This window comes from Spea bombifrons, chromosome 7 (assembly GCF_027358695.1).
Source record: "Spea bombifrons isolate aSpeBom1 chromosome 7, aSpeBom1.2.pri, whole genome shotgun sequence".
Classification (NCBI taxonomy): Eukaryota; Metazoa; Chordata; class Amphibia; order Anura; family Pelobatidae; genus Spea; species Spea bombifrons.
Genome location: NC_071093.1, coordinates 20,718,430 through 20,743,922, shown reverse-complemented (window position 1 = coordinate 20,743,922; position 25,493 = coordinate 20,718,430). Strand labels below are relative to the sequence as shown.

Below are 25,493 nucleotides of genomic sequence, written 5' to 3'. Positions count from 1 at the left end.
CCTGGCGTGGCATATGTGGGGAGGGCAGGGTGGCATGTCTGGGGAGGATGGAGTGGTGTTTCAGGGGGTATAAGGCGTATCAGGCATAGTGGCATGTGGGGGGTAGAGTGGAGTGGCAGATGTGGGAGGCAGCGTGGAGTGGCATATGTGGGAGGCAGCGTGGTGTGGTATATGTGGGAGGCAGTGTGGAGTGCTGTGGTAGGCAGCGTGGCATATGTGGGGGGGCAGCATGGCATGTCTGGGAGGCAGCGTAGCAAGCCTGGGCTGGTTGGGAAATAAAGACAAGAAATGTATTATCAAAGTTTTTTTATTCTGCTGTTTGTATTTAACATCATTTGTTTAGTAAATTATTTTAAATAAATAAAAAATTAACATTCATTTTTTTTTATCCGATTAATCGATTAATCGAAAAAATAATCGGCCAACTAATCGATTATTAAAATAATCGTTAGTTGCAGCCCTAGTCTGCTGCTCACTGAGCAAGCTCTCTTGGGGGTAGAGGTGGGGAAGGATAGCAGGATGGAGGTACAGGACAGTCAGGCAACTAGCTGGGTTACAGTTAGAAGGCGGGGTAGGGGGAAAAGCGCCAGGGAGGCTAGTCCTGATCTAGCACACCCCAACAAGTTTTCCCGGTTGGCAGATGAGGGGGATGTTAGTTCAGAGTTAGCAGTACTGGAGCAAGTCACTGCCTCTGACCACCAGAGGGGTGTCTGCTCCAGTAAGGAGGGAAGGAGGAGCGCAGGGCAGGCCAGACAGGTGCTGGTAGTGTGGGACTCAATTATTAGGGGGACAGACAGGGCGATCTGTCACAAAGACCGGGATTGCCGAACAGTGTGTTGTCTGCCTGGCGCTCGAGTTCGGCACATCGCGGATCGGGTTGACAGATTACTGGGAGGGGCTGGAGAAGACCCAGCAGTCATGGTGCACATTGGCACCAATGACAAAGAGAGGGGTAGGCGGAGTGTTCTTAAAAATGATTTCAGGGACTTAGGTAGCAAGCTTAAGGCAAGGTCCTCCAAGGTAGTATTTTCTGAAATATTACCTGTACCACGTGCCACACCAGAGAGGCAGCGGGAGATTAGGGAGCTAAACAAGTGGCTCAGAAGCTGGTGTAGGAAGGAGAGGTTTGGGTTCATGGAGAACTGGGCCGACTTCTCTGTCGGATACAGGCTCTACGTTAGGTACGGGCTGCACCTCAATGGGGAGGGTGCAGCTGTGCACGGGGAGAAGATGGCCAGAAGGGTGGAGGAGTGTTTAAACTAGGGAAAGGGGGGGGGGAACTACAATATAGAAGGGGAAGATAGTGTAGATAGAGAGCTGGGGCTTATAAATGTACCTGGGGGTGGAGCGGAGGGAGGGGTTAGAATAGTTAATAGGGATAGGCTTCATAGGGAAAAAACCATACACCTCTAAATTGTATGCTTACTAATGCCAGAAGTCTGACCAATAAAACTGACGAACTGGAGTTAATAATGTCTGAAGAAAATTATGACATGGTGGGTATAACAGAGACATGGTTGGATGATAGCTATGACTGGGCGGTTAACATACAGGGTTATAGTCTATTCAGGAAGGATCGAAAAAAAACAAAAAGGGGGAGGAGTTTGCCTTTATGTAAATTCCAGCCTAAAGGCCACACTGCAGGAGAATATATGTGAGGGAAATGATAATGTGGAGTCATTATGGGTAGAAATATATGGAAAGAAAAATAATAAAATACTGATCGGGGTTTGCTATAAGCCAATATAATGGAAGCAGCAGAAGATCAATTATTAAAGCAAATAAACAAGGCAGCAAGTCACAATGAGGTGGTTATTATGGGGGACTTTAACTATCCCGACATAAACTGGGAAACCGAGACTTGTGAATCTCATAAAGGAAACTGGTTTCTGACTATAAGTAAGGAAAATTATCTGTCCCAAATGGTACAGGACCCGACCAGAGGGGGCGCCCTACTGGACTTAATATTAACCAACAGACCTGACAGAGTAACTAATGTGCAGGTCAGGGGGCATCTAGGAAATAGTGATCACAATATAATACATTATAACTTGTCCTTCAATAAGGGAACTCTTAGAGGAGCCACAAGAACTATGAACTTTAGGAAGGCAAAGTTTGATCAACTAAGAGAAGCCCTTAACACTGTAAATTGGGAAAATGTCCTCAAAAACAAGAGTACAGACACTCAATGGGAGATTTTTAAGAATATCTTAAATTCTCACTGTGAAAGGTACATACCGTATGGGAATAAAAGAGTCAGGAACAAGAGAAAACCAATGTGGATAAATAAAAATGTAAAGGGGGCAATAAATGGCAAAAAAGGCATTTAAGCTACTAAAACAGGAAGGCAGTGAGGAAGCACTAAAAAGCTATCGGGAAAAAATTTAAATATGTAAAAATCAGATAAAAGCAGCAAAAGTGGAGACAGACTCATTGCCAAAGAGAGTAAAACAAACCCCAAAATGTTCTTTAACTATATAAATAGTAAAAAGGTTAAAAATGAAAGCGTTGGCCCCTTAAAAAGTAATGAGGGAGAAGTTATAGACAGGGATCAGGAAAAAGCTAATCTATTAAATATATTCTTCTCCGCTGTATTCACAGAGGAAAATGAAATGCCAGGTAATATACAGCAGGATGAGAGAAATGCCCCAGTACATGTCACCTGTCTAACCCAGGAAGAAGTGCAGTGCCGCCTAAAAAAATCAAAATAGACAAATCACCAGGTCCAGATGGCATTCACCCCCGCGTTCTAAGGGAGTTAAGTAATGTAATAGACAGACCCCTATTTCTAATATTCAAGGACTCTATGGTGACAGGGTCTGTTCCCCAGGATTGGCGTATAGGAAATGTTGTGCCAATATTCAAAAAGGGGACAAAAAGTGACCCGGGGAATTATAGGCCTGTTAGTTTAACTTCTGTTGTGTGTAAACTGTTTGAGGGTTTCCTAAGAGATGCTATTTTGGAGTATCTCAATGAAAATTAATGTATGACTCCATATCAGCATGGGTTTACAAGGGATCGGTCCTGTCAAACTAACCTGATCAGCTTTTATGAGGAGGTGAGCTCAAGACTGGATCGGGGTGAATCGCTGGATGTCGTATATCAAAGCATTTGATACGGTGCCACATAAAAGGCTGGTACATAAAATGAGAATGCTTGGGCTGGGGGAGAATGTGTGTATGTGGGTAAGTAACTGGCTCAGTGATAGGAAACAGAGGGTGGTTATTAATGGTACATACTCTGAGTGGGTGATTGTTGCTAGTGGGGTACCACAGGGGTCAGTTTTGGGTCCTATTCTTTTTAATATATTTATTAATGACCTTGTAGCGTGAAGCGCAGGCACCCGAGGCAAACGCCTCACGCTCCCAACACTGCACTCTGGGCAGCGCTGCGGCAGCGGTGGGGAGCAGAGGAGTCCTGGATTTCTGTCAGGGGGGCCCAAGAGGTGCCGAGCGGTCATTTTCAGCAACCGCTCGGCATCCCTTGGGCCCCCCTGACTGGCAGGACTCCGCCACTGTAGTAGTTCCGCCACTGATGATGGGAATATAATTACAGCCTCCCTATGCCATGCTACCCCCCCCCACACGCTTACACATCCATGCTATCACACACACACACTCATTCACGAACATTCAGTTTAAACTACAGCATAACACCCATCACTCTCACACACTTACTAATTCACTCTCACAGAATGTTTTCCTACCTGTCACCTTTCCCCCTCTTCGTTCTTCCTCTTCTGTGTCCTCTCCTTCCTTTGCAGTGGAGGCGGTGGGCGTGGCTTCAGTGCTGTGCGCCGGGATATGACATCAAATCCCGAGGCACAGCATCAGTTGCTGCGCGCATCGAAAGGGAGCAGGATCGGAGGTCTGCATTAACAGACCTCCAGCTCCCTTGATTTTTTTTAAAGACGGTTAGAGAGAGATCCTTGATCTCCCCAACCGAGCTTGCTCCTCTAGCGGCGGACCTTACTGTCCATCTCTGGAGGGGTGCCGTGCGCACAACCAGTAGCGGACCGCCCCTCCCCCTTCGGTACGCTACTGCTTGTGCGCACAATTATTGTTCGTGTGCGCTCCTTCTGAAAGCTATGTGCGCGCACAAGCGCACAGCTTAGAGGGAACACTGGTTGGGGGTCACCACAGCATGAGGAACTGTATTAAAGGGTCGTGGCATTAGGAAGATTGAGAACCACTGCCCTAGCACAAAATCTAAAAGGTATAACCCCCTGCCCCTGTTCACAACCCCCAAACCCTTTGAGCCTATCCTACCCTGTAGGTTACTGTATGTGAGGGATGGATATGGCCCTCTAGAAAGAAAAGAAAACTAAAGATGTGAGGAAATTTCGTAATCGGGAGAAGCAGCTAAACAATGTTGCCCGGGTTTCTTTCATAAGACATACCATGTGCAAAAGAATCTAAGCAACACATAATTGTCGGTGGAAAAAGTGCAGGAAATAATTTCTGCGGCCACCTTTGATTGTGATTGTTGGCCACATAGCTGCATGAAGAGTGCCCAGATATCCCTTATAGTATAGTCTGGGTTCTCTGCTTTACAGAAATATATACTTTTGTTGGTATTTTTGATTTATTTGTTTAAAAATAGTTGCAATTTCATCATACCTTGTCTAAAAAATTCTACGGCTTTGTAAAGAATAATGTACACCTTCTAGTATGTTTCCTATAAGTGCTGGGAAAGTATGTAAAATCTATATAAATGGGGTATTTCTGAAATCAGGACACCTGAATTGATACATTTGGAGGGGATTTTCCATCATTTTATCTAATTTTGTGAGAATTTTCGCACGTTTTTAACTAAATTTCTCATCCTGAATTTTCAGCTAATTATCTAACTATGGTATCAAAAGCCCTCTCTCTTTCCTTGAAAAAAACTATATAGTTTACATGGGTACACTATTTGCAGGAAAGGGGAATAAAGCCCTGGGACTGAAGGGCTTAAAGAAACTATGCAGTTGGAATGGAAATGTCCTGACAAGAAGACTTTGGTCTTTAAACATTTTAAACCTTTATTTTTGTTGGATAAGGAAGAATAAAAGGTCCTCCTTCTTGTTTAAGTAAAGCACAACGATCCCTATTGAAGATTCCTCAGGGCCAAAAGACACCATGGATAGGAAAAGTGGATTGTGCCTTAAGACGTACTTATCAGGCCTTAGGTGCTCAGTGCAAACTATTGCTTATGGCTTCCACAGTTGCTAGGGTTCAACAGATCTGGTTAGCCCAACTTGAAGATGTTTTGACTTCCTGTGCCCCAGTGACCAACTTTTAAAAAAAAAAAAAAAAGAGAGAGAGAGAATATTAAATTGGCCGGTAATTTTCTGAGGCTACTCATCTAGCTGCTTAATCTATGGGGTTGTTGCCCTATGGTTTAAAGCTTGGTCAGCAGATGTGGCACACAGGATAGGAAGAGGTCTAGGAATGCTAACTTTTTTTGCTCCTCTTACCGGTACAAGACAGAGGATAGATCATCTCGTCAATTTCAGGCCCCTTCATCGCAGTCCTCCTCCAAAAGATATTTTGGAAGATTCAGAGAGAAAACAGTTGCCATTGTGCTAGAAGTTCATAAACTCCTAGACAAGAAGGCTGTAGAGCAAGTACCATGGGTAGTAACAGGAACAGGCACAGGCACATATTCCAGAATCTTCTTGGTTCAAGAAATGGACATGACTTTTCGACCTATTCTAGATCTATCTGCAGTAAACAAGTTTGTGAAAAGGGAACACTTCAGTGGCTCATCTTTTGGATCAAGGATATTATATGGGTCTCTGGATTTAAAGGACACTAATTTCTGCTTCCTTATTCATCCTTGCTCCAGAAGATTTTTTAAAATTCGCAATTCGGAGAGGATCCTCCATTCTACACTTCCAATTTTGGGATCTTCCTTTCGAGTCTTCCCAAAAGTCGTGGTGATTTTAACGGTCCGACTTCAGTCACTAGGTGTTTACATTGTCCCATTATATTGGTTCATTAAAGGCTTCTTTCAGCTTCTTGCTCAGTCTACATATATCAGTGGCCATTGCTTCCTTGGAAACCTCAAAAACATCTTCTCTCATTCCTTCCCAGAGGATCTGTTTTCTAGCTATGTGGGTAGACTCCAAAGAAATAAAATTTTTTCTTCCCAACAACAAAATAAGAAGTCTGGAGCCCAATTCATTGTTCCTGTTGCTCTTTTTGAAAGGCCACGACGGTATTGGGCCTTATGGTGGTTGCCATTCCTGGGGTCCCTTGGGCAAATGCTCACATGCGGCCTCTACAAACTGTAATCCTAAAGTCTTAGGACAGACAGCCTCACGGTAAGTCCTTTGGTAAAGACTATTCACATACCAAGGACATCCTTGCTTGGTGGCTAGTGCATGCTCACCTCAAAAAAGGTATGCCCATCCATCAAGACCTATGGTGTCACATTACCACAGTCTAGTGCATTTTAATATTATGACTCTTGGGCCCGGTTACAACAATTTTTTTGGAATTCAAAGCTGTGTGGATGGCTCTTCTGCAGTTCTGTCCATTTCTCAAAGGCCTTCTGGAGCAGGTCCATTCAGACAATTTTACAGCTGTAGCTTATTTAACAAAGCAAGGGGGAACGAGATCCAATTCCCTGGGACAGTTGTGCTCAAGAATAATGGCTTGGTCAGAAAGACATTTCCTGGCCTAATTCACATTGCAGGTCATCACAATATCCTGGCAGACGGATTGAGTAGAGGCTCTCTCCTAAAGAGACTGGGAGCTCAGCAAAAACTATTTGCAGAAATCCGTCTCAAATTTGGCACACCAATGCTATTCTGGCCCCGGAGGGTTTTGCTCACCGATCTTCTCCTTCTATCCGAGGGAAGGTTTTCCCCTGAGACTTCCCCTGTCGGAAAACATATTAGAATATCCGGAAGTCCTCTGTGTAATAGGTTGTTGACAGCTGATCAGTGGATCTTGTCTGATCTCATTGAAATTCTTATGCAGTCTCGAAAGCTGTCTACTTCCGTTATTTATAACCGGATTTGGGAAGCGTTTTCTAGATGGCGTTTGCCTTTGGCTATATCCCCTCTACAAGCTTCAGTTCCTCAAATTCAAAAATTTTTACTAACAGGATATCAAGGAGGTCTCAGACTGTCAACAATTTAAGTCCTCGTTTTTGCTTTTAGTTCTATTGCAGACTGTTCTTTGGCTCAAGAACCATTAGTTGGGAAATTTGTCAATTTCTCGGGACCTCAACCTGGTTCTGGATAAGCTCTCACAGATTGCCCCTAACTAAGGGTGACTCTTATGTCTATGTTTTGGAAGGGCTCTCCTCCATTCTCTGTTACGGCTGGTTGCACTAGAGCTGTTGCCATCTCCCGGGCAGAAGCTCTGGCTGCCTCACCTGACCAGATTTGCAAAGCCACCACACAGTCCTCTCTACTTACATTTGCAAAACATTACAGGCTGAACATCCAGGCCTCTGAGGACGCTGCTTTAAGATGCAAGGTCTTGCAGGCAGTAGTTACGCACTCTCTCCACCCTTCTTAACTTATCTTGCTACATCCCAAGTAACGGTGCCGCTTGGGGGAAGAAGAAAGACAAAATTTCTTACCGTAAATGTATTTTACCCAACACTAAGCGGAAGCACATGATTCCCTCCCTTTGTTGTGTCTAGTTTGCTACTTCTGGGGAGTTGCTGTTGCTGGCGGAGGGGGAGAATTTATGGTAAGAAATCTGCTACCTGTATTATCTTTTTATATAATTTATTAAACTTTAGTTTTTTTTTTCTTTCAGAAAGGTGAACATGAGCTATGAAACGGTTAGAGAGAGGAAGAGACTACATGTGCACTTTGTGCCTGATGAAGATGTTGTGGAACACATCAGTGACAAACAAGAAGGTGATGGAAATTTCTTATCCATGTTTTGTTTCATTGATCCATTAAGGAGTTGGTGTCTTTGTAGATATGTGAAGGTCTCAGCACATTTGTATGTGGCAGATCAACTGACTATACTAACAAAAGTAAAAAAAATCATTTAAAGTAACTTTAATCAACATTGCCATTAACCCAGGGCTTGACAAATTTGTTGTGAATCTAGGCGCCAGGTAAAAAAGTTAGGAGCCAGGATTTTTTTAAACTAACACTTGGTCAGGAGTGATCTGATCATCATCAGCCCACTTACTAAACTCACAGCGCTTGACCTGGAAGCACCCTGGACTTTCAGGTCAGTGCTGTTTTTTTTTTATTGATTTTTTTTTAACTCTTTCAATGCTGATGTTCCATTGGAGCACAGCATTGACTGATATTTAGTCCCCACAAGCATGTGGGGACAAATGTTAACCCCTGCAATGCCACGAATGTGTCATACACAATTGTGGCATTGAAGAGGTTAACGCTGCACTGTCGCTCTCATGGAGCGATCAGGCAGCAGGGGGGTGTTGGGGCTGGTCTCCACACTCATGTGGAGACCAAAGAACCCTCTCCCCTGTCCCTGAAGCTGCCTCTGGCAGCTGGGACTCAATTGCTGGTCTATAGACCTGCCATTGCAGGGAGGGGAGTCTTTGATGACTGCTGTAGGCTTCCATGCCTACAGGAATCATCAAAGTGCATGTGGGGGCTCGTTTTTGCTGTTCCTGGTCTGCCTGGACTTCCAGGCAGACCACCAGCAGCAGAGCCTCGTACAAAACGGGAATTAACCCCTAAATGCCGCAATCGCGGCACTGAAGGGGTTAACGCTGCACTGTCGCTCTCATGGAGCGGTCAGGCAGCTGGGGGGTGTTGGGTCCGGTCCCCACACTTGTGTGGGGACCCAATCAACACACAACCTCCTTCCCTGAAGCTGCCTGTGGCAGCTAAAAACACGATTGCTGGTTTTGCAGCAACCGCGTTTTCAGCCTACAGGCTCACTCCGTGGGAGTGATCTCAGGCTCGGGGGCGGGCTCTGTGTGGCTGTGCTGTCTGCCCAGACTCCTGGGCAGACAGAAGCAGCAGCTCCCCCGTGTGGTGACTCAGCCTCTTACATCCACATTTTTTTCTGGATGTAAGAGGCTGACAAAACCTAGGCGCCAGGACAAAATTCTCTGTCGCCATGGCGACCTTGCGCCTGGGATTTGTCGAGCCCTGCATTAACCATACTCCTAATAATATACACAAGGTTACTTACAGTGCATATATTCAAAGAGTATGACAAAAATTAGAAATGACAAAGTCAAACTGATACATTAGATATAGGCCCAGCTCACAAGCTTACAATCTAGAGATAATGGTATTACCTCAAGTTGTCCTCTGGGGACAGAGAGGACACTGCTTATGCTGGCTTGAGTCAAATTGTCCATCTAGTTATCAGAAATCATTACATTAAAATCAGAAGACTGAGGCTTGATGGATCTGACAGCAGATTGTCTTGTGGTGCCTTGGGCTGTGACTCATAGCTGTCATCTTCAAGCCTTTGTTTTAAAGACCTTGGAGAAATACCTGTTGGACAAGAATCTGGTGCACACAGCCTTGTCTGTGGCACCTGGAGCCCAGAGTAATGATGAGAAGCAGACATTTTTTTGGCAGAATGAGAGTTTTAGCTCTGCATAATGTCATTATTGTTTGAAGACTGGACATGTGCTTTGTTATTTACCCTACATAGTTTGCACAAAAAGAATGTATAATATATCAGTAATTCATGGTATACAGTTACATGTTCAAATTAAACAGCATACAGAATGAGTAAGACAGCCTCACATCAGTAGATATGATATTTAATAAACTGCATTATCATACCGGGTTGCTTGAAAAAAAAAATTTAAGTTGCCTTCTTGCAATTTTTATAATTTGTAAGAAACAAAACAATAAAAAAAAGAAACAAAGCGATGAAATAGAGCAAGTTATAACCATAAATTGATTGTCACCATTCCATCGCATGTGTGTGCCTCCCACCCATTGAGGTAACCTGACAGTGTAGTAGAGATAAACACTGGTAGGATGTTGTAATTGTAACAATAAATCATAACTAAAGTGACCGAGAAAATCACACATCATCAAGCCCTGGTTTGATTTTCACGTAAAACCTTAAGTAGCTGGTTTGATTAGAGAGTTGCCCAACGGAAGGTACCTTACGAGAAGCGTCAGCTAACACAAGGAGCCTCAACAAGATGTCAGTACTCGAGAGCAAAACCACGCTGTGTGGGTAAAGACCAAGATAATTTGTTGGTGTAATCTAGGGGAAAGTGTGTTTATGTACGGTTCCCAAATGTCAAAGAATTTTTCTCCTTGCTTCTCCTTATCTTGTAGGACTAAGATTCATTCCAAGAGCAGTGTTTTCGTGACTTGGTTTTTCCAGTATGTAAGGGAAGAACGGAAGCATTTAGCCAGTGGTCTAAAATAGTTTTGACTGCTATGAGAATTAAGTGATCTATTAAGTTGAGTTTATATTTCTCCTTAATGTTAAATGCATCATACACTCCCATCAAAGATTTGAAAGTTATAATAAGGGGGTTGTGACCTAACATGTCACCTATCAATAGGCTCACCTTCTTGGGGCAGGTGAGTAAGCAATGTTCAAGGTAGGTGGACTCCTATTTGCATTTGCAGCACTGATTGTTTGTCAGGAACCACAAACCAGATGGAGACAGAAATGTGGTGCAATCGCCTTTATTCAAAATACAAAAAATAATAAAGTGCAGAAAATATAATGTCCATAAAACGTAGTCAAAAATCCAAGCCAGGGGTCGGGGGCCAAATCAGGAAGTCAAACAAGCCGAGGTCAGGATACCAGTGGTCAAACTGAGTCAGGGATGAAAGCAGGATTCGGGAACCGGAGAGGAAATCAGCCAAGCCAGGAGTCATACACAGGAAACTGCAGGAACGCTGGAGAATGCACTTGGAGAGTCTGAGACCAACACAAGGGCAGTGAGACACTGAAGTACTGCTGTTTAAATAACCGGACTCTAGCAGGGAGGGGCTGCCCAATGAACAGGAAACCAGAGAAGTAATTAAGAACGAATTACTTCAGCTGAGGTGAGGCTGAATGTGAGAAGCAAGTGGAGCGGGGGCAGGGTGGAAACCCTGACAGTACCCTCCCCTTAAAAATCCCTCCCCCGTGGGAGAGGGTACTCAGAGCGGAACCCCCTGCGGAGAGCAGAGGTGTGAACATCAGAGGAGGGAACCCAGGAATGCTCCTAGGGTCCATAACCCTTCCAGTGGACAAGATACTGGAGTCGACCTCTGAACAAACGAGAATCTAGGATCCTGCGGCTCTCGCATTCTCCATGGTTGTCAACTGTAAGAGGACGAGGAGGAACCATGGTAAAATGGTTGCACACCAGAGGCTTCAACAGGGAGACATGGAACACGGAAACATGCATATTAAGAGGGAGATCAAGACGTGAAATGGACCAATATATAGCGTGGAGCCGGTTTCGGAGTAGGGACCTGGAGGTTTAGGTTTCAAGAGGACAGCCAAACCCTCTCCCCGACCTGGTAGGAGGGTGCGGGCAATCGTCTACAATCAGCCTGGAGCTTTTGCTGTTCCATAGACCTACGTAGGGCATGCTGAATCTGTGGGTGGTAGGCTGAGGAGAAGTACAGTTTGATGCCTAGTTGAGCGCAAAAGGCACACCAAAACCTGGATATAAACTGGCTCCTGCCATCCGAGACTATGTCAATGGGTAACCTCTTGGCCTCAGAGAGATACATGAGGCTTTTATGGTCTGTCAGGATGAGGACTGGAACACTGGTACCCTCCAATAAGTGTCTCCATTCCTTGTGGGCCAGAATGATGCCCAACAACTCCCTATCCCCAATTTCATAATTACATTCTGCCGGCGACAATTTCTTAGAAAAGAACCCACAAGGGTGCAGGGTACTCTCCGGGTTAGGACGTTGAAACAGAAGAGCGCCTACTCCTGTCTCAGATGCATCGACCTCCAGTACAAAAGGCAGTGCAGGGTTGGGGTGTATCAGAATAGGAGCTGAGGCGAATGTGGTTTTTAGTAACTCGAATGCCCTGGCGGCAACAGAGGACCAACAGTTCGGGTTACCCTCTTTCCAGGTCATGTCCATGATGGGCTTTACAATAGAGGAAAGGTTTTTGATAAACTTCCTATAGTAATTGGTGAAGCCCAAGAATCGCTGAATGGAACGCAGCCCCAGTGGACGTGGCCATTCCAAAACTGCAGACGATTTTTGTGGGTCCATGGCAAACCATTTATCCGAAATAACGTATCCTAAAAAGGTTACTTGCTGCATATGGAACTCGCACTTCTCCAGCTTGCAAAATAACCCATTCTCTCTGAGCTTCTGTAGGACTCTGGTAACATCAGAGCAGTGAGTCTTAAGAAAAGGAGAATGAATCAGAATATCATCCAAATAGTCCACCACAGACTGTTGCAAATAATCTCGTAGGACATTGTTAATTAGCTCCTGGAAAACGGCCGGGGCATTACATAGCCCAAAGGGCATCACGACATATTCGTAATGTCCACTTCTGGTGTTGAAGGCTGTTTTCCCACTCGTGGCCCTCCTTAATCCTAACGAGATTATAAACCCCTCAAATCCAATTTAGTAAAGACCGTAGCTCCTCTGAGGCAGTCAAACAGTTTGGTGATTAGTGGAATGGGATAAGCATTTTTAACTAAGACAGTTAACACCCCTGTAATCAATACAAGGCCTTAACTTGCCCCCCTTTTTCTTCTCTGCCACAGACAAGGGGTAGGTGCGGCCCTTAGGAGGAATAGCCCCTGGCTGAAGGTCAATGGCACAATCATAAGAGCTATGAGGCGGTAAGGTACCTGCCCTTACCTTATCAAATACATAACAACTCCTGGTATTGCACAGGAAGTGAGGCAGGAGATTCAGTGCAAAGTAGTTCCACCGGCTTACTGAGACATGTGGCCGCACACTGAGGAGATCATGAAAGGATTTGTGCCAATCAAAAACCGGATTATGGAAACACAACCAGGGGTATCCGAGGATCACAGAAAAGTACGGGGATGTGATCACCTGAAATTGGAGGGTTTCATGGTGAAGAGCCCCACTTCCATGGACAAGGAGGCAGTTTCATGGGTAACCAGAACTGGTTGTATAGGTCTGCCGTCAATTGCCTCTATAGACCATGGTGAGGAGCAAGGCTGCAATGGGATGCCACTCTCGAAATAGCCCGCAGCACCTGAGTCAACCAGGGCCTGGGTGACTATCGAGGAACCGACCCAAGAGAGGACAACCGTAATGACCGGTTTATCTATCTGAGGTTCTGGGGACGAGGAAAGCCCACCCAAGATCTGTCCTTGACAGGACCTTGGGAGCAAGCGCTTTCCTGGCCGTATAGGGCAAGACTTCAGTGGGTGGCTCTGCTTACCGCAGTACAGGCATAGCCCCTCCCTCCTCCGAAATGCCCTCTCCTCTACCGAGAGACGGGTGAACCCAATCTGCATGGGTTCAGCCTCTGAGGAGACGAGACCAGGAGGCATGGGAGGAGAGGGAGGCATGGGTGGATAATAAAGGTCCGGTAAGTCGGGGGGGGCGGGTAGAGGGGGGACTTAAAAACATCAAATAATAAAAATGTTTAAATCTACATTATACAGTATATTACGAATAATCAAACATTAATAGCACATACTAATCGAATCCTAAGTAAATACCTTGTGTCTCCATAGCTTAATCTCTTCCTGTTGCCCTTCTGCCAATGTCTGATCATGTGACCAGACCAAACCATATGATTGCATGATGACATGCCAAAGAAACAAAAACAAAAAGATTAGGTATTCCCAGGCGGTCTCCCATCCAGGTACTAGCCAGGCCCAATCCTGCTTAGCTTCTGAGATCAGACGAGATCAGGCACATTCAGGATGGTATTGTCTAAAAACATATGTCATCAAATCTCCCAAAAAGGGGAAGAAGGTGTATCAGCAGAACGGTCATCAGGACGACCAAGTACATATAATGTAGATACAATCATTTAATAACATTAAAGAGCCACAGCAATAAAGTAAAATGGGGAGAAAAAGAAGAAATACTACGAGTAAATATGCAATTAAAGTACTAAGCACATCCCATACTGCCCTATACCCAAATTAGTCCATATTCTGAACAAAGTGCAGATTTAAGTGTATTAAAATATTAAGCATATGAATTTAAAAAAGTGAAAAGTGCAGTTTATAGGCCACCCCCTTTTCTTTAAAAAAGCACCAAAAAAAAAACATGCTGCCACTCTGTCCCCCCCCCGAGATATGCTGCCACTGTCCTCCCTCCCCGAGATATGCTACCACTGTCCTCCTCCCCCCCGAGATATGCTGCCACTGTCCTCCCCCCCCGAGATACGCTACCACTGTCCTCCTCCTCCCCCCCCGAGATATGCTACCACTGTCCTCCCTCCCCGAGATATGCTACCACTGTCGTCCTCCCCCCCCCGAGATATGCTGCCACTGTCCTCCTCTGTCCCCCCCTCCTCGACTTACCGGAGCAGACTCCCGGGTGTCTTGCGGGGCCGGCGGGGGACATCTACGCAATACGCGTATGCAACTTCCGGTGCCGGTACCGGAAGTTGCATACGCGTATTGCGTAGATGTCCCCCGCCGGCCCCGCAAGACACCCGGGAGTCTGCTCCGGTAAGTCGGGGGTGGGCAGAGGTAAAACGCATCGTGCGGACGGTCCGCACGATGCGCTTAGACAACCTCCCGTGCCGGCACCCCCCCCCGTGGGAAGTGCTGGCAGGGGAGGCTGTCTGAGCATATCGGGGAGTATGATGCAGGTCCCCTGCACCGCTGTGGGTGATCTGTAACCTAACCCCGCTGCCTGCCCGGCGCCCGGGACTGCATGTCCCGGGCGTCGGGCGCTAGACCCCGAATATAGGCCGCACCCCCACTTTAAAGACTTAAAGTGGGGGAAAAAAGTGCGGCCTATATTCGAGCCAATACGGTATATTGTGTAATGTAGATGTAAACATTTTAATTATTTGATGTTTTTAAATCACTTGGTGATTGTTTTTTAAATAAGATATGTAATTATCACTAATTGTTTGCATTACTTGGTGTGACTTTTTACTGAACCTGATTGGTTTGTATAGAATTATACTCATTACTTAAGGGTGTGATTTGGAGTGAAGTGTTAGCTTGACAAAGGCCCTGTTTGGCCGAAACGTTGCTTTTGTTTGTTCTCGCTTAATAAAGTGTCCTAGAAACTGGAAGCTGTTTGGAGTGCTGGGATTCCTTTTCTTTGTATGCTTCAAGAGGGTTTATGCTGTCCCTTTTTTCCTGCTAGCACCCAGCTTCCTGGGAGTTGAGTGCAGAACCATTTTTTCTTTTTTACTTGCATGTACACGTCAGAGATTTCAAACTTGAAAAAAGACCTCGTTGTGAGGTCGAAACATTGTTTTTGTCTCAATAAATCTGCCTGACGTTGGAACTCTTGAGTGCCTGGAGTCTTTATTTATCTAAGAGATTTCAAACTGTCATAACTGTTTTCTCAGCAGTTAAAAAAATGTAAATTTTTGACCATAGGATCATTTTGTCATCAGTAGCCTTTAACTCCTAATTTTGGAGTTACAATGGAATGTATTCCTAATCACTAGATGATAATATTCAAATATACTTGAAAGGCTCTTACTAAGCCGTGTGTGAGTGTTTCTTGTGTCTGAGTATATAAATGTGTTGATGCGTCTGCCTGCATGTGTGTACGTTTAGTGTTAAGGGTTGTCTTAAGGGTTGTTAAGGGTTGTCACAAAAGTAAATACACCCCTCACATTTTTTTTATATTTTATTATATCTTTTCATGTGACAACACTGAAGAAATGACACTCTGCTACATTGTAAAGTAGTGAGTGTACAGCCTGTATAACAGTGTAAATTAAATAACTCAACACACAGCCATTAATGTCTAAACCTTGGCAACAAAAATGAGTACACATCTAAGTGGAAATGTCCAAATTGGGCCCAAAGTGTAAATGTTTTGTGTGGCCACTATTATTTTCGGGCACTGGGCATGGAGTTGGGCATGGAGTTAACCAGGGCTTCACAGGTTGCCACTGGAGTCCTCTTCCACTCCTCCTTGACGACATTACAGAGCTGGTGGACTCGTGTGACTCGTTAGAGTTAATTTAATTAATTTAATAAGGTTAACTTAAGGTGCAGTTAGATGTAAAGGTGCAAACCAAGGGGAATCTAAATCCTGGGGAGAATGAAGATTAATCCTGTATTTATTTATAAAAGTATTGTGTCAGTGGTCTGTGAACGAGTCTGTGAATCTATGAGGGCACTACGGCATATCTGGGGGAGGTATATGGCATATTTGGGGAGGACGGAGTGGCATATCTGGGGGTATAAGGCATCTCAGGGGGCATAGTGGCATATCAGGGGCTATAAGGCATATCAGGGGGCACAGTGCCATATCTGGGGGTATAAGGCATATGTGGGGAGGGCGGAGTGGCATATTTGGGGGTATGTGGCATATCTGGGAGGTAGTGTGGCAAGTGGTGAATTAAATGGAATTTACCCGGTTCCTTCTTGGGAACCATCCCTAGCGGTGACACCCTCAAATTCGCCAGGGGCTGCACGGCGAAAGGGCCCGTCATGCGCCCCAACATCACCTCCTTACGTAATTTGTCCCGCACAACATCAGGAAACTAAGCAACAGACCACAAATTACGAAATGTAACCGTTTTTGGGGCATCCACAAAGGGAATCCAAAACCCCCGTAACAAAACCTCCACGGCCCGACGGTCTCTATACCGGTTTAGCCACGGGCGCATCGCGGCGACGTCCACCGGCGTCCTCGCCCTTTGATCCCACATCCGGACACTCACCTCCCTTTGCCTGCTTGAAACAGTGGGAATGAAGATGGGCTCCGCCACAACCGGAGCATTTGTGCTTAAAACGGCATGACGCTCCCCATTTACATTGCCCGCTATTATACTGATAGCAGCACCCCGGCCCCCCAAGAAACGACAAAAACCCGCCTTGGTGAGTGGCCGACACGTGAAGTTCAACTTCCCCAACAGGGATTGTAGCTGACACAACTGCACTTTGCTCATGCCCCGAACCCGAGCCACAAAGCCTTTTAACCCCTTCGTGACAAAGGCTGATTTTACTGTTTGTTCCCCTGGTGACAATGGCCTTTTTAACATTTCTGCGCTGCTCGCGTTTAGCTGTAATTTTCTTCTTTCCCGTTTACTGAACCCACACACATTAGATATTGTTTTTTTCAGGACAAGAAGGGCTTTCTTTAGATGACATTGTTTTGATTGTATCATATTATTTACTATTAAAAAAATTATAAAATATGGTGAAAAATTTAGAAAAAAATGACTGTTTCTAACTTTTAGTTGAAAAATCTTTTACTCATCTATAAAAGGTAATGGAAAAACCTGCTAAATAGATTCTACTATTTGTCCTGAGTTTAGAAATACCCAATGTTTTTATGTTTTTTTGCTTTTTTCTACCCATTATGGGGCAATAAGTACAGGTAGCGTTTTGCTATTTCAAAGCCATTTTTTCCAAATCTGGTAATTCTTCCCCCCCTGTGCCATTTCGGGTATCTTTGAACCCGGCCAATGCAATTTACCCCATCAAGTCATATATTTTTGAAAACTAGACAGCCCAGGGTATTCCAAATGCTAGTATTTTAACTCTTTCCATGCACCATATCTACCACCAGTCTTTGTCAAACTTTGTGGTAGTCATTTTTTTGCATTTGGTTTTCCACACACATTTTACTTCAGGTATGAATTAAAAAGTTCTCGTATATGTCACTATCATAAAACACCCCAATATGTGTTCAGCAACATCTCCTGAGTACAGCGATACCTCACATGAATGATTTTGCCTGGCTGTTTGGGGGCAAAAGGGCCACATTTGGGGCATGCACATTTTTCAATGTTGAACTTTGGCATTTGGGGATCCACTGCCCATGCCCTATTTGGTACATCTTTGAGCTGGGCCATTTCAGTGTGCCCAATAAACCCATATATTTTTGAAAACTAGACACCCCAGGGTATTTCAAATGCTAGTATTTTAACTCTTTCCATGCACCATATCTACCACCAGTCTTTGTCAAACTTTGTGGTAGTCATTTTTTTGCATTTGGTTTTCCACACACATTTTACTTCAGGTATGAATTAAAAAGTTCTGGTATATGCCACTATCACAAAACACCCCAATATGTGTTCAGCAACATCTCCTGAGTACATAGATACCTCACATGAATGATTTTGCCTGGCTGTTTGGGGGCAAAAGGGCCACATTTGGGGCATGCGCATTTTTCAATGTTGAACTTTGGCATTTGGGGATCCACTGCCCATGCCCTATTTGGTACATCTTTGAGCCGGGCCATTTCAGTGTGCCCAACAAAACCATATATTTTTCAAACTAGACACCACAGGGTATTTTAAATGCTGGTATTTTAACTCTTTGCATGCACACATTTTACCACCAGCATTTTTTCAAAGTTTGCAGTAGTATTTTTGTGTGTGTATTTTTCCCACACACACCTACTTTATGTATGAATTTACAGCTCCTGGTATATGCCGCTGTCACACGACACCCCATAATGTGTTCAGCAACATCTCCTGAGTGCAGTGATACCCCACATGCATGGGTGTGTCATTTTTTGGGGGAACTAAAAGGCCACATTTGGTACGTGTGCATTTTTCTAATTTGAAATTAGATGTGTGGCCATCCTTACCCCTGTGTTAATTGGGACGTTGTTGAACCTGGCCCATTCAATTTACCCCATCAAATCATACCTTTTTTAAAAGTAGACACCCCACGGGCATTTAATATGCCAGTATTTTAACTCTTTCCATGCGAGAATTGTTTTAAGCTAATATGCAAATTTTAGGACCTGCTCACAAAAATATATATTTTATATTTATATATATATATATATATATATATATATATATATATATTATTTTTTTGTCTTTTTTTACATTTTTTTTACATTTTTTTTCAACTTGGAGGTTCCCCTGATAGTGACATCAGTGGGAAATGATTTTTACATTTTACTAGTTTTTTACTATTTTTTTTCTAATTATCAATTTTATTTTATTTTTTAATTTATTTTTACTAATCACACTGTGATTAGAAAGCTGGGCTCCATTGACTTGCATGGTGAATGCAGTACCTGTATTCAACCTGCAAGTGGAGCCAAAGTTCACTAGATGGTCTGGACCATCTAGCGAACTTTGAAAATTTGTTTGTTCCTGTTAAAGGACGGCGGCCATCTTACTTGATGGCGAAGATCACCGGCAGCTGCGGCTGTGACCGCTCTCCGGAGCGGTCACAGCCCATCAAAAGGTAAGTGTTTGGTGTCGCTGGATGCCTCCTGATCGAGGCATTCCAGCGACACCATCTAAGTTTAGGAGGCGATCGTCGATCGCCTCCTAAACGCTTTTAAAACGGGCGTCCGCCGGGTATGGCGGTTGTTGACGCCACGTGGAGGGGCCAGAGATGGCCCCTTCGTGCCGATCGCGGCGTTGCTGAATGCCTCGAGGTTGAGGCATTCAGCAACGTTTTTTGGGTGCAGAAAGCGAAAGTAGATCGCTTTCTGCACCCGTTTAAAGACGTGCCGGTCCTGGCACGTCAATTGTCGTAAAGCACGTGCTTTTACGTGCCGTGCCAGGACCGGCAATTGTCATCAAGGGGTTAAATCAACTAACTTGTCAAGCGGTAAACGACACGCCATAGCCTCAAAATCGATTCCAAGAAAACTAAGGCAGGTAGTAGGCCCTTCCGTTTTGTCGGCTGCAAGGGGAACACCAAAACGATGCATCACAACCTGCACGGTGCGCAGAAGACGAAGACAATCCCCAGAAGTTCCGGGACCAATACACAGAAAATCGTCCAGGTAATGCAAGATAGAGGCCAAACCCGCCTCCTCCCTCACAACCCATTCCAGGAACGTGCTAAAACATGATATGGAACAACCCATGGGGAGGCACATAACCACATAAAACTGCCCGTCGAACCAACAACCTAACAAATGATGACACGCCGGGTGAACCGGAAGAAGGTGAAATGCTGCCTCAATATCCGTTTTCGCCGGCAGGGACCCAGCCACAGGAAAGCCACCAACAGGTGCCGTAGAAAAGGGGGGAAGTGGGGTAGAAAAAGACTCCTCACCAGAGGAGCCGTAGCCCAGGAGGGAAGACCCCCCCAGTACCCAAAGGAGGTAAACGGGCCGAGGGCTGCCGAGGTGACCCTAACTCGTCCCCAGAGGACCCACCGTTGTCCTCCGAGTCGTCCTCTCCCGCACGGCCCCCAGCCGCCCTCCATAAAGCCCTGCCGGGCGCACTCACCCCTCCTGCCGCTCGCCTGTCAATAGATGCAGCCGCCGTCGCTGCCCGTGACGTCCTCTACGGGCGGGTAGTGGACGCACCACCCGCCGCTTTGCGCGCTCCCACGCGGCTTCCTGCAGCCTCATCCGGCCGCCCGTGAGCCGTGTAGAAGCCTCGCAAGACCTCTGCGAGGCCCCGCGCCGCTGCCATCTTGGCGACGCCGGTGCAGTGGAAGGCTGCCCGCCCTGAGGAGACGCCTCCCGGGGTGCGCATGGCCCGCTATCCGTACTCCTGCTCTGGTAACGAGCCCCTGCACCCGCTAAATTGCTCACAAACTGCCCTGCCACCATCCTTGTCCACACCGGCCCTGAGAGCAGCGAGGATCGAATCAACGTCCATACTCCAGGCCATAGAGGATACACCAAAGCTCAAGCAGGTAAACTGTTAGCCGTCTCTGATAAAAGTGGCAGTGACCGGGGTCACCCAGGGGGCACCCTTTATCCCCTAGGGACTCCCGCCCCTACATTTACATACCCCAATCCAAAACACACATGCCCCAAGCTTGCACTCACCCACACACATACATGCTGTCTGTCCATTTAGCTACGCTGATTCCCAGGGGCCTTTGCTGTGTGTTAAAATGTTTTAGATTTTTTTCTGAAAGTTATTGTGCAATAAGTACAGGTAGCATTTGCTATTTCATATGTTATTTGGGACAACTTTGAAGCCAGCCAATGCACAACCTACCTACATCAAACTATATATTTTTGAAAACTAGACATCCCAAGGTATGTCAAATGCCCTTTCCATGCATTAATTATACTACCACTTCAGGTATGGAGTTACATCTCCTGGTATATGCCATTGTGAAACACCCCAATATGTGTTCAGCAACATTTCCTGAGTACAGTGATACCCCCATGCATGGGGTTGGCAGATTGTTTTGGAGGTAAAATGCCACATTTGGGAAGTGCATAATTTTTAACTTAGAACTTTGACATCTGGTTCTACTGCCCCCATGTCCTAATTGGGCCATCTTTGAAGCCGGCTAATTCAATTCACCCCAACAAACCATTTATTTTTGAAAACTAGTCACACTAAGGTATTTCAAATGCTGGTATTTTAACCCTTTTTCACACAAATTGTACTCCAGGTGTGAATTTACAGCTCCTGGTATATGTCACTGTCAAACACTAAAGTATGTGTTCAGCAACATCTTTTGATTACAGTGATACCCCCATGCATGGGTTTGTCTGGTTGTTTGGGGGCTAAAAGACCACAATTGGTAAGTGCACTTTTTTCCATTTTGGTCAGTCTGTGCCTATGCCCTATCTTTGAACCCGGGCACTCTAATTTACCCCCATCAAACCATTCATTTTTTTTAAGTAGATACCCCTTGGGTATTTGAAACGCTTTATTCTAACTCTTTCCATGTCAGGATTTGTGGGAAGACACAGTGCACTTGCTCATAATGATACATTTTTGCTGGAACTGAATAGTTCCCCTGATGGTGACATCACTGCATAATTATTTTTATTATTATTTTGTTGTTGGGCAGACTAAATGGTCCAAATGGTTCTTATCTCCCGTCACTCTCTATGTTTCTCTTATTTTGATGGAATGGTGGTGTTTTATAATCAAACCATACCTCCTAACTATCCTGTTTTTGCCACGCAATCCCGCTGTCTCACAGAGCTAAACCTCTGCGGGACAGCACGATTTGTGACCGCAAATCCTGTGTCCGTGATTTGGTTATCCGGGGTCTGCACATAAACAGAATTCCCTGATTCACCAGGGGTTGGGAGGTATACAAACTATGTACCAATTCCTAGTTTCCATTACCTATTTTATCCGTTTTGACCTTGTTGTAATTCAATCATCCTGTTCTGTAGGAGTCATGTGTAAATTTGTATGTTGTTTTATATGGGAAAAGGATGTTTGGTTATGGACAAACTGTTAAGATTCATACATCTATGTAATATTTAATGGATTCTACTGGGTGTGCGAGGGCTATACATGCACCAAGTTAATTGAGTAATGAGAGGCTATATTTTTTGTTTTTGTGCTAGTGTCACCTTCAGGACATAGGGTATACAAATTGGCGAAACCCACTTATGTTTTACATATTAATGTTTATGTAGGTTTAAATTGTTAGCTGTGTGTACGTTAATTTCCTTTGTATCAATCTGTACTTATGTATTGTGTGAATTTGTAAATTTGGCCCACCAGGCTAGTATCTAAAGTAAACTTTCATATTCAAAGTCTGGTGGTCATCACATTTTTCATTTCCACAACAAAATTATGACATGTGACAGACAATGTATTATTAATGTTATGAACTATTAAAGGGGCAGTTCTCTCTCTCTTTTTGTCTTGGTTTTTCTTAGGAGTAAAAGTGAGAAATACTGCTGCAACTCAGCGTATGGCCAGTGTTAAGAAGTTATTTAAGAAGACTGACTTCAATGATGATCTCTCAGATGTGTGGAAAGAACAGGATTATGTAGATGTGTTGGGTGTAGATATTGAAGGTAGCACCATTCTCTTTCTGTTTTCTGTTCTTACTTCATATGAGCCTGCTCCAGTTTTTTTAGGCAGATTTGTTGAATTTTCTAATTTGTAGATCCTCTAAAACATGGCCCTGGATCTGGTGGTGGTGGCAGTGAACTGTACTCTTTCCTCACAATTAAGCGATCAAACAAGATGGCACAAGTAGGTAAGACACCCATGTTATTTAGAGAACTGTATATTTTCCGTCACATCTTTCTGATGTGCCTCAACTCATTAATGTATAGATTTGCAGTAAGTTTGTTGATTACTCACATCAACCATCAAGCACTTTAATGAAGAAAAATATTCTGGAACAGTTGGTCTGGCTGAATTGCTGTCACATTTTTGGTTACCTTTCCATATTCTCTATTGATACAGAGTTAACGTGACTGTTGCACAGTGTATCTTTTTAGTAATACAATATTTTCCAGCTTCAGAAATGGCGAGAACTCCTGGGAAGAGTGTGACGTTCTCAACTTCACATAGTCCTAAGGAAATAATCAGTCCTCCTGCAAGCAACAACAGTATGTAATACACATTTACGGTTGTACATGAAATATAAACTTTCCGCACGTTTATTATTTTATTGTGTCAACAGGGCAATCATCAGCAAGCAAAACCCCATCTAAGGTAAACAGAAACCCTTTTGTATCCACTATATGTCAGTAGTGCAGCACTGAAAAAATGTCCCATGAATAACCTGTTATTTTAGGTTCTGTGGCAATTACAGCACATTGAATTAAGGGCAATGTTTTTTTCATGTTAACTCCTTAAGGACCTTTTATTTTTTACATCCTTCGTAACCAAGCCTTTTTTAACTCTTTTGCAGTGCTCGTGTTTAGCTGTAATTTCCTCCTCTCCCATTTAGTGTAACCACACAAGTTATATATATATTTTTTTATCATAAAAATAAAATATGATGAAAAATGTAACTTCTTTTCTCACTTTTTATTTGAAAAATATTTTACTCTTCTACAAAAGCTAATGAAAAAGCCTGCTAAATAGATTCTACTATTTGTCCTGAGAAATACCCAATGTTTGTTTTGTTTTTTGGGGTTTTTTTTTACAGGTTATAGGGCAATAAATACAAGTAGCGTTTTGCAATTTCAAAACCATTTGTTTTCCAAATCTGGTCATTCTGTCTCATGTGCTCTTTGGGACATCTTTGAAGCTGGCCAATGTGCAATCTACCTCCATCAAACCATGTATTTTTGAAAAATAGACACCCCAAGGTATTTCAAATGCTGGTATTGTAACCCTTTCCATGCATGTGTGTGGTGGAGGTTGACATCTAGGGATTGGCCACACGGGGCCCCTGATGCAGATGTCTTTGTTGCTGTGTACCTCGACATCGAAGCATATCGGCAACACCGTTTAAGCGAATAAATGACCTTAGATCCCTTTCTAAGCTTTATCTATGCCATGACCTGCCAGGCACGTCATGGCATTGGTTGGTAACTGACTGTTTTTGTGTTTTTTTTATTATTATTATTATTATTGGCAGGTGCCTTTTGAATATTTTTTTTCTTGGGCAAGAAGACAAAAGGAGGATGCTGGCAATATCAGAAACCACCCCATATACAAAAAATGAATTTATAAGACTGCTTAGATTCATCGATTGCAAGGGAAGACTGTTTCTCCACCCATTACAACTGAACTTTGAAGGATAGATGAGATGATGTCCATGCATCTCACAGTGATATTATTTCCAAAATAACATCAACAGTGTCCTGGACTACCAGTTTTCACGAGCATGAATGGCTGACCTGGCCCTGTATAAAACATAGTTCAGTTAAGATTGAAACAAATCCCTTGCTAAAAGTTTTTCTGTGTCCTGGAATACTCAGATGGATATTGATTTAGATGTGCATAAAAGATTGTTGTATGTCCCAGTCTCATACAACATTTTGCAAGCAATGATATTTCATTTGCCTTTTTGGGGTATTCAAATAATACTTTGTAAATAGAGAGAAAAAACCATTCCATTAGTGCAAATAATGAAGCAAACAGCATATGGAGTTGGCTTAAAGAGATGTTTGTAACAAACTACTTTACTCCATTTTAATGTTAGTAATGTGAGAAATATGTTAGTAATCAATTGTTTTAATCCATCATGCATTATATTTAGCTAGTTGGAAAATCAAAACATTTTGTAATGTTTTGTGTAAGGTGCATCTGTGTGGCAAGAACTAATATTTACGTTGGCGCTCACAACAAGAAAATTGTTTTTAGGCCAGGAATAAGTATTTTTATATTTGTGTTTTAAGGGTAGAAAAAATGAATTTATCTCCACGACACCCCACCGATTAAGGAAGAGACTTTCAGGTACAGTATGTGTATACGTGACATTAAAAATCAGTCCTCAGTGCCATTGCTATTTAGGCCAACCAAACCTCCCATAGAGGTACAAGAAAGTGGATTTTTTTTTTAACATTAACAAAACCAAACAATTTATATGTCTTTTGGTGTCATGAAGCACATCGTAAACATTCTTTTAAACTCTGCATCCCCTTGCAAGAAATATCTTTAGAAGTCTTATGGTAACTATGTGCAGGCATCTTACATACTTTAAGATTCAGAAAATATGGTGAACTTTCAATTTCACACTTCATCTTCATGCTGTAAATAAATGCACTTCATTGTAGGGCTGCACCTAACGACCTGGGTCCTCTCTGGCAGCCGGTGGCGGTCTGTGCGATGCACGCAGACAACCTCCGCTTCTCC

The 25,493-nt window shown here is 43.9% G+C and overlaps 2 protein-coding genes and 1 pseudogene across 4 annotated transcripts in view; 1 reads left to right on the top strand and 2 right to left on the bottom strand.

Moving 5' to 3' along the window:
- BZW1 (basic leucine zipper and W2 domains 1) overlaps positions 1-25,493 on the bottom strand; it is a 245,153-nt gene that overhangs the window by 69,804 nt on the left and 149,856 nt on the right. The window lies entirely within an intron of this gene.
- Positions 1-25,493, top strand: part of ORC2 (origin recognition complex subunit 2) — a 113,108-nt gene that overhangs the window by 31,502 nt on the left and 56,113 nt on the right. For all 3 annotated transcript variants that reach the window (XM_053472268.1, XM_053472265.1, XM_053472267.1), the window contains 6 exons: positions 7,761-7,864; positions 22,610-22,750; positions 22,843-22,935; positions 23,201-23,293; positions 23,368-23,399; positions 25,037-25,094. In XM_053472268.1, the coding sequence (XP_053328243.1) occupies positions 7,771-7,864; positions 22,610-22,750; positions 22,843-22,935; positions 23,201-23,293; positions 23,368-23,399; positions 25,037-25,094 (511 nt within the window). In that variant the 5' untranslated portion in view covers positions 7,761-7,770. The remainder of the gene's footprint in view (positions 1-7,760; positions 7,865-22,609; positions 22,751-22,842; positions 22,936-23,200; positions 23,294-23,367; positions 23,400-25,036; positions 25,095-25,493) is intronic.
- LOC128502485 (uncharacterized) lies at positions 13,699-13,817 on the bottom strand (annotated as a pseudogene).